Source organism: Phalangium opilio, unplaced genomic scaffold (genome assembly GCF_054372755.1).
Source record: "Phalangium opilio isolate 3A_F unplaced genomic scaffold, DU_Popi_V2 ptg000217l_1, whole genome shotgun sequence".
Classification (NCBI taxonomy): Eukaryota; Metazoa; Arthropoda; class Arachnida; order Opiliones; family Phalangiidae; genus Phalangium; species Phalangium opilio.
The window spans coordinates 1,638,902-1,646,701 of NW_028324218.1; the positions used below are offsets into that span (position 1 = coordinate 1,638,902).

The window sequence follows — 7,800 nt, forward strand, 5'->3', positions numbered from 1 at the left end:
CGGGTAATTTGGGCTATTTTTTAAAAAATCCCCGGGTAATTTGGGCTATTTTTTAAAAATCCCCGGGTAATTTGCGCTATTTTTTAAAAAATCCCCGGGCAATTTGCGCTATTTTTTAAAAAATCCCCGGGCAATTTGGCCTATTTTTTTAAAAATCCCCGGGCAATTTGGGATATTTTTTTAAAAATCCCCGGGCAATTTGGGCTAATTTTTAAAAATCCCCCCCGGCAATTAAGGCCTATTTTTTTAAAAATCCCCCCCGGCAATTAAGGCCTATTTTTTTAAAAATCCCCCCCGGCAATTAAGGCCTATTTTTTTAAAAATCCCCCCGGCAATTAAGGCCTATATTTTAAAATCCCCGGGGCAATTTAGGCTATTTTTTAAAAATCCCCGGGCAATTTGGGCTATTTTTTTAAAAATCCCCGGGCAATTTGGGCTATTTTTTTAAAAATCCCCGGGTAATTTGCGCTATTTTTTTAAAAATCCCCGGGTAATTTGCGCTATTTTTTAAAAAATCCCCGGGCAATTTGGGCTATTTTTTAAAAATCCCCGGGGCAATTTAGGCTATTTTTTAAAAATCCCCGGGGCAATTTAGGCTATTTTTTAAAAAATCCCCGGGTAATTTGGGATATTTTTTAAAAAATCCCCGGGTAATTTGCGCTATTTTTTAAAAAATCCCCGGGCAATTTGGGCTATTTTTTAAAAATCCCCGGGTAATTTGGGCTATTTTTTAAAAATCCCCGGGGCAATTTAGGCTATTTTTTTAAAAATCCCCGGGGCAATTAAGGCTATTTTTTTAAAAATCCCCGGGGCAATTAAGGCTATTTTTTTAAAAATCCCCGGGGCAATTAAGGCTATTTTTTTAAAAATCCCCGGGGCAATTAAGGCTATTTTTTTAAAAATCCCCGGGGCAATTAGGGCTATTTTTTAAAAATCCCCGGGGCAATTAGGGCTATTTTTTAAAAATCCCCGGGGCAATTAGGGCTATTTTTTAAAAATCCCCGGGGCAATTAGGGCTATTTTTTAAAAATCCCCGGGGCAATTAGGGCTATTTTTTAAAAATCCCCGGGGCAATTTGGGCTATTTTTTAAAAATCCCCGGGCAATTTGGGCTATTTTTTAAAAATCCCCGGGCAATTTGGGCTATTTTTTAAAAATCCCCGGGCAATTTGGGCTATTTTTTAAAAATCCCCGGGCAATTTGGGCTATTTTTTTAAAAATCCCCGGGGCAATTTGGGATATTTTTTAAAAATCCCCGGGGCAATTTGGGATATTTTTTAAAAATCCCCGGGGCAATTTGGGATATTTTTTAAAAATCCCCGGGGCAATTTGGGATATTTTTTAAAAATCCCCGGGGCAATTTGGGATATTTTTTAAAAATCCCCGGGGCAATTTGGGATATTTTTTAAAAATCCCCGGGTAATTTGGGATATTTTTTAAAAATCCCCGGGCAATTTGGGCTATTTTTTAAAAAATCCCCGGGCAATTTGGGCTATTTTTTAAAAATCCCCGGGCAATTTGGGATATTTTTTAAAAATCCCCGGGCAATTTGGGATATTTTTTAAAAATCCCCGGGCAATTTGGGATATTTTTTAAAAATCCCCGGGCAATTTGGGATATTTTTTAAAAATCCCCGGGCAATTTGGGATATTTTTTAAAAATCCCCGGGCAATTTGGGATATTTTTTAAAAATCCCCGGGCAATTTGGGATATTTTTTAAAAATCCCCGGGCAATTTGGGATATTTTTTAAAAATCCCCGGGCAATTTGGGATATTTTTTAAAAATCCCCGGGCAATTTGGGATATTTTTTAAAAATCCCCGGGCAATTTGGGATATTTTTTAAAAATCCCCGGGCAATTTGGGATATTTTTTAAAAATCCCCGGGCAATTTGGGATATTTTTTAAAAATCCCCGGGCAATTTGGGATATTTTTTAAAAATCCCCGGGCAATTTGGGATATTTTTTAAAAATCCCCGGGCAATTTGGGATATTTTTTAAAAAATCCCCGGGCAATTTGGGATATTTTTTAAAAATCCCCGGGCAATTTGGGATATTTTTTAAAAATCCCCGGGCAATTTGGGATATTTTTTAAAAATCCCCGGGCAATTTGGGATATTTTTTAAAAATCCCCGGGCAATTTGGGATATTTTTTAAAAATCCCCGGGCAATTTGGGATATTTTTTAAAAATCCCCGGGCAATTTGGGATATTTTTTAAAAATCCCCGGGCAATTTGGGATATTTTTTAAAAATCCCCGGGCAATTTGGGATATTTTTTAAAAATCCCCGGGCAATTTGGGATATTTTTTAAAAATCCCCGGGCAATTTGGGATATTTTTTAAAAATCCCCGGGCAATTTGGGATATTTTTTAAAAATCCCCGGGCAATTTGGGATATTTTTTAAAAATCCCCGGGGCAATTTGGGATATTTTTTAAAAATCCCCGGGGCAATTTGGGATATTTTTTAAAAATCCCCGGGGCAATTTGGGATATTTTTTAAAAATCCCCGGGGCAATTTGGGATATTTTTTAAAAATCCCCGGGTAATTTGGGATATTTTTTAAAAATCCCCGGGCAATTTGGGCTATTTTTTAAAAAATCCCCGGGCAATTTGGGCTATTTTTTAAAAATCCCCGGGCAATTTGGGATATTTTTTAAAAATCCCCGGGCAATTTGGGATATTTTTTAAAAATCCCCGGGCAATTTGGGATATTTTTTAAAAATCCCCGGGCAATTTGGGATATTTTTTAAAAATCCCCGGGCAATTTGGGATATTTTTTAAAAATCCCCGGGCAATTTGGGATATTTTTTAAAAATCCCCGGGCAATTTGGGATATTTTTTAAAAATCCCCGGGCAATTTGGGATATTTTTTAAAAATCCCCGGGCAATTTGGGATATTTTTTAAAAATCCCCGGGCAATTTGGGATATTTTTTAAAAATCCCCGGGCAATTTGGGATATTTTTTAAAAATCCCCGGGCAATTTGGGATATTTTTTAAAAATCCCCGGGCAATTTGGGATATTTTTTAAAAATCCCCGGGCAATTTGGGATATTTTTTAAAAATCCCCGGGCAATTTGGGATATTTTTTAAAAATCCCCGGGCAATTTGGGATATTTTTTAAAAAATCCCCGGGCAATTTGGGATATTTTTTAAAAATCCCCGGGCAATTTGGGATATTTTTTAAAAATCCCCGGGCAATTTGGGATATTTTTTAAAAATCCCCGGGCAATTTGGGATATTTTTTAAAAATCCCCGGGCAATTTGGGATATTTTTTAAAAATCCCCGGGCAATTTGGGATATTTTTTAAAAATCCCCGGGCAATTTGGGATATTTTTTAAAAATCCCCGGGCAATTTGGGATATTTTTTAAAAATCCCCGGGCAATTTGGGATATTTTTTAAAAATCCCCGGGCAATTTGGGATATTTTTTAAAAATCCCCGGGCAATTTGGGATATTTTTTAAAAATCCCCGGGCAATTTGGGATATTTTTTAAAAATCCCCGGGCAATTTGGGATATTTTTTAAAAATCCCCGGGCAATTTGGGATATTTTTTAAAAATCCCCGGGCAATTTGGGATATTTTTTAAAAATCCCCGGGCAATTTGGGATATTTTTTAAAAATCCCCGGGCAATTTGGGATATTTTTTAAAAATCCCCGGGCAATTTGGGATATTTTTTAAAAATCCCCGGGTAATTTGGGATATTTTTAAAAAAAAAAAAAAATAAAACAAATCTACATAAATTAAATTAATTTTAAACTTCTTAAAACAAATTAAAGATTATTCATATTGATTAATTAAATAGTTCAAAATAAATTAAGTTCTAGTTCCAGTTTGAGTTAGAGTTTGAGCTAAATTCAAACAGTTCTAGTTCCAGTTTGAGTTAGAGTTTGAGCTAAATTCAAACAGTTCTAGTTCCAGTTTGAGTTAGAGTTAGAGCTAAATTCAAACAGTTCTAGTTCCAGTTTGAGTTAGAGTTAGAGTTTGAGCTAAATTCAAACAGTTCTAGTTCCAGTTTGAGTTAGAGTTAGAGTTTGAGCTAAATTCAAACAGTTCTAGTTCCAGTTTGAGTTAGAGTTAGAGTTTGAGCTAAATTCAAACAGTTCTAGTTCCAGTTTGAGTTAGAGTTAGAGTTTGAGCTAAATTCAAACAGTTCTAGTTCCAGTTTGAGTTAGAGTTAGAGTTTGAGCTAAATTCAAACAGTTCTAGTTCCAGTTTGAGTTAGAGTTAGAGCTAAGTTCAAACAGTTCTAGTTCCAGTTTGAGTTTGAGTTAGAGTTTGAGCTAAATTCAAACAGTTCTAGTTCCAGTTTGAGTTAGAGTTTGAGCTAAATTCAAACAGTTCTAGTTCCAGTTTGAGTTAGAGTTTGAGCTAAATTCAAACAGTTCTAGTTCCAGTTTGAGTTAGAGTTTGAGCTAAATTCAAACAGTTCTAGTTCCAGTTTGAGTTAGAGTTTGAGCTAAATTCAAACAGTTCTAGTTCCAGTTTGAGTTAGAGTTTGAGTTTGAGCTAAATTCAAACAGTTCTAGTTCCAGTTTGAGTTTGAGTTAGAGTTTGAGCTAAATTCAAACAGTTCTAGTTCCAGTTTGAGTTAGAGTTAGAGCTAAGTTCAAACAGTTCTAGTTCCAGTTTGAGTTAGAGTTAAAACCATGAATAAAGAATAAGCCGCGTGAGGAAATTTGTTTTAACGCTGTAGGATTATACTCCGTTGTCAGTACGCGCAAAGGTAGGACTATAAAAACGAAGCTTTGTAAGTGCTGACAAGGGACAAAAGAAACCTCAAGGTGCACGATCTAAAATCCGTAAAATGAGAATTTCCTTTGTCTAATGTCAGTACGCACTAACCTAGGCTTAGCTTTACGCTGGTGACAACCGAAGCTGGAACCGAGTAATTCTGACAATAGACCACGTGGAGCTAAGTCCTAAACCTAACTGGCTTCACTATTCGTTGTCAGAAATCTTATATAACTTAATAATTACATACCTTCAACGTTTTTATTCGTTATCTAAGAAATGGAAGCCGAAAATATTCGACACGACTTAACGCGTACAGTTGAATCCGTTCTTTACTTCTTTGTTCTTCTTATCTCGACTCTGCCGCGTTTACGACGTTACTCTTACTCTACGGGCACGGCGTCAGTGTCTTCTCTTTATAAAGCCACAGAGAATATAAGGGAGGAGTGGAAGCCCCCCCGCTCCACAAGCGTAAATAGTTATGTCTCGCTTAAATTATACTAGCGGCAAGGCTAGCGGTACGAGGGAGTTTCCGGCTCAATAGCGCCACCTACGATACCATTTAATGTCTCAAACGGAAATGCCTCGGTACTGCGCATTGAAGATGCGCGGTAGAAAAGCGAGACAAGTTTTGCCCCTCTTTCCACTCCTCCCCTATACTCTCTTTTTTTTTTTTTTTTTTTTTTTGTCCACCAACGTACACTAGTGCTTAGCCGTGAGGCCTTGAGCACCAGGAAGAAGTGAGCGTGAGACCCTACGCGGCCCAACACTGACGGGGGCCGCTAGGTCGTATGTGTGTAAACAGGGAAGGAAATGAGGTTTACTTGGGAGGTGACGGAAGGTGGAATTGGGGTAAGTCACCTCCGGCGGACACGGGACAGTCGGCACCTATAGGGTAGGATCGCCGACATGTGTCGTATTCCCTCAAACTTTGCCGCCCAGAAGCCTGGCTTACAGGAGTGCGCCACACTCCCGGCCTATACTCTCTTTGATAAAGCTAGCCAGCGCGGGATCACTGACAGTGTCACGTGTAACCGAAACGGGTGAGATCACGCCCCCTCCCCGGGAAACAGTTGTCTCGTGATGCGCGCGCAGTACTGAAAACACAACCAAACAGTTGATTGGTGGATATTTCCCGCTCATTCTCAACCGCGTATTTTAAAAATTATACACGTCATTTATCAGTTAAAATAACTATTTATTTTTATTTTCACCCAAATTGCTCAGATGAACGTTTAATTTATAAAAATAATGATTTTTTAAGCCTAAAAACATTTTATAAATCCATCTTTTACCAGCGATTTTGGGTAAAACTAACCAACCAATGAAAACTCCAGGAATTTGGCGCCTCTTTTAAAAACCGCAACTACATAAAGGTACAAACATAACAATATATATTCAAATAAAAAAACAATATTCACTGTAAAGGTAAGATTCTAAAACAATAAACGTTTTTCAAAACCACATACCCTGAAATCTAACCCATAAATAAATGAAAATGGCTAAGCCTAATTTATATTCAAAAACCACGTGTAACTGTCTCGGTAGCTCAGCGCACCCACTTAAGTCGCTCTTACAAAGCCAAGGCCTGGCTTCGTTTACGCAATGCAAAGAAACGTGCAGCCTCCTCATCCACATTGATAAAACTTCGTGGCGACTATTGTGCGGCTCGCAACGCGCACACTACACATTATCGCAATGAACGGCGTCGTTACGAGAACTCACTTGTACGGCTTATTCATAAAAACCCTAAGTCCTTCTACTCCCAAATAAATAGCTTCCGCAAATGTCACTTCAAACTCCTCCAACTAACTTATCCTGATGGTTCTCGCACAACCACAGTTCCCGAAGCTGCTACCGTTCTTAACGACTATTTTGCCTCTACAGTTCAGTCCTTAGCCTGCCCTAGCTTACCGGTCCCCCCCAATACCTATTGCCCCTCCTCAAACCCTCAACTCTTTCGTGTGTGACCCTTGCGACATTCCGCGACTCTTCTCCCAATTGAATATTTGCAAATCCCCGGGTTCCGACGGTATCCATCCAAACCTTTTGCGGCAACTCGTGTCCACGTTGTCCCTTCCCACTTATCTCCTTATTACGAATTCTTTTTACACGAGTCGTGTTCCTACGGTGTGGAAAGAAGCCAATTTGACCCCCATACACAAAAAGGGCTCCAGAACAGACCCATCCAATTATCGCCCCATTAGTTCCCTTAACCAAGTTTCCAAAATATGTGAACACTTGGTCCATGAACAGTTAAAATCCTTCCTCGATCGTACCTCCTTCTTCACCCCAGCCCAGCATGGTTTCCTCCCCCGCCGTTCTTGCCTTACAAACTTACTGTGTGCCACTAATGACTGGACCCAATGGCTAGACGATGGTTCCTCCGTTGATATCTTATATTTGGACTGAGATTCGCTTCAGCCATAGCGGCTGGTCGTACCCGCATTGCCCCGCGACCAATAGATCGGTCTCCTAAAGAGATTTGTTGCATTCCAGCTTCTAAGGACGCTTCGGCGGGTCGTACAGATTGCGCTCCTCCGCCCCTGTGTAAAGCTCTCCCTGAGCCTGATGTAATTAAGGGTTGTGCAGCCGCAACAACCGCTTGTGGAACAGGTACTTGTGCCATAACGGGGACATCAGTGGGTCTACGAGCTGGTTCGGCTGGAGGCTGACCTCTTGCCCTCGCTCGAGCGCGTCCCGGAACCGCCGCCGCCGGTGGAGGATTGTTATCCATACTTTAACTCTAAAAAATTAAAAGCAATTACAGCTTATAAGCTTAATTTAATAAATTATATTATGATCAAATTTCATTTTAATTAACTTACGAAGATTATAAAACTATAAATAATAGATTTATTGGTGGTAAGTTGGTATAACTGACGTGGTACGTCTATCCCATGCGTCCCACGTTATAAATTAAAATGGCGGAGGGCCGGGATAGGTCCGGTTTGGACTGAGTACTAGTCGCAAACTATAACTAGAATCATGGACATATCTTATAGCCGGAAGCGATAAACTTTTATCTTATTGGCTATAAAGTTAAAGACTTGAAACATTGTATACAA

The 7,800-nt window shown here is 39.0% G+C and overlaps 1 protein-coding gene across 2 annotated transcripts; it reads right to left on the reverse strand.

Annotated features, from left to right (window-relative positions):
- Positions 1 to 6,019: 6,019 nt before the first annotated feature.
- On the reverse strand, positions 6,020 to 7,696 carry LOC149615508 (uncharacterized). 2 transcript variants are annotated; one of them, XM_089856596.1, is made up of 3 exons: positions 7,561 to 7,696; positions 7,070 to 7,478; positions 6,020 to 6,098 (listed from the first exon to the last, which is right to left on the reverse strand). In XM_089856596.1, the coding sequence occupies exon 2, from the start codon at positions 7,467 to 7,469 to the stop codon at positions 7,083 to 7,085; it is 387 nt and encodes a 128-aa protein (XP_089712722.1). In that variant the 5' UTR covers positions 7,470 to 7,478; positions 7,561 to 7,696; the 3' UTR covers positions 6,020 to 6,098; positions 7,070 to 7,082. The 2 variants fall into 2 exon arrangements, with proteins under 2 accessions (XP_089712722.1, XP_089712723.1); XM_089856597.1 differs by having other exon boundaries at positions 6,023 to 6,098; positions 7,074 to 7,478; positions 7,561 to 7,695.
- Between the last annotated feature and the right edge of the window lie 104 nt (positions 7,697 to 7,800).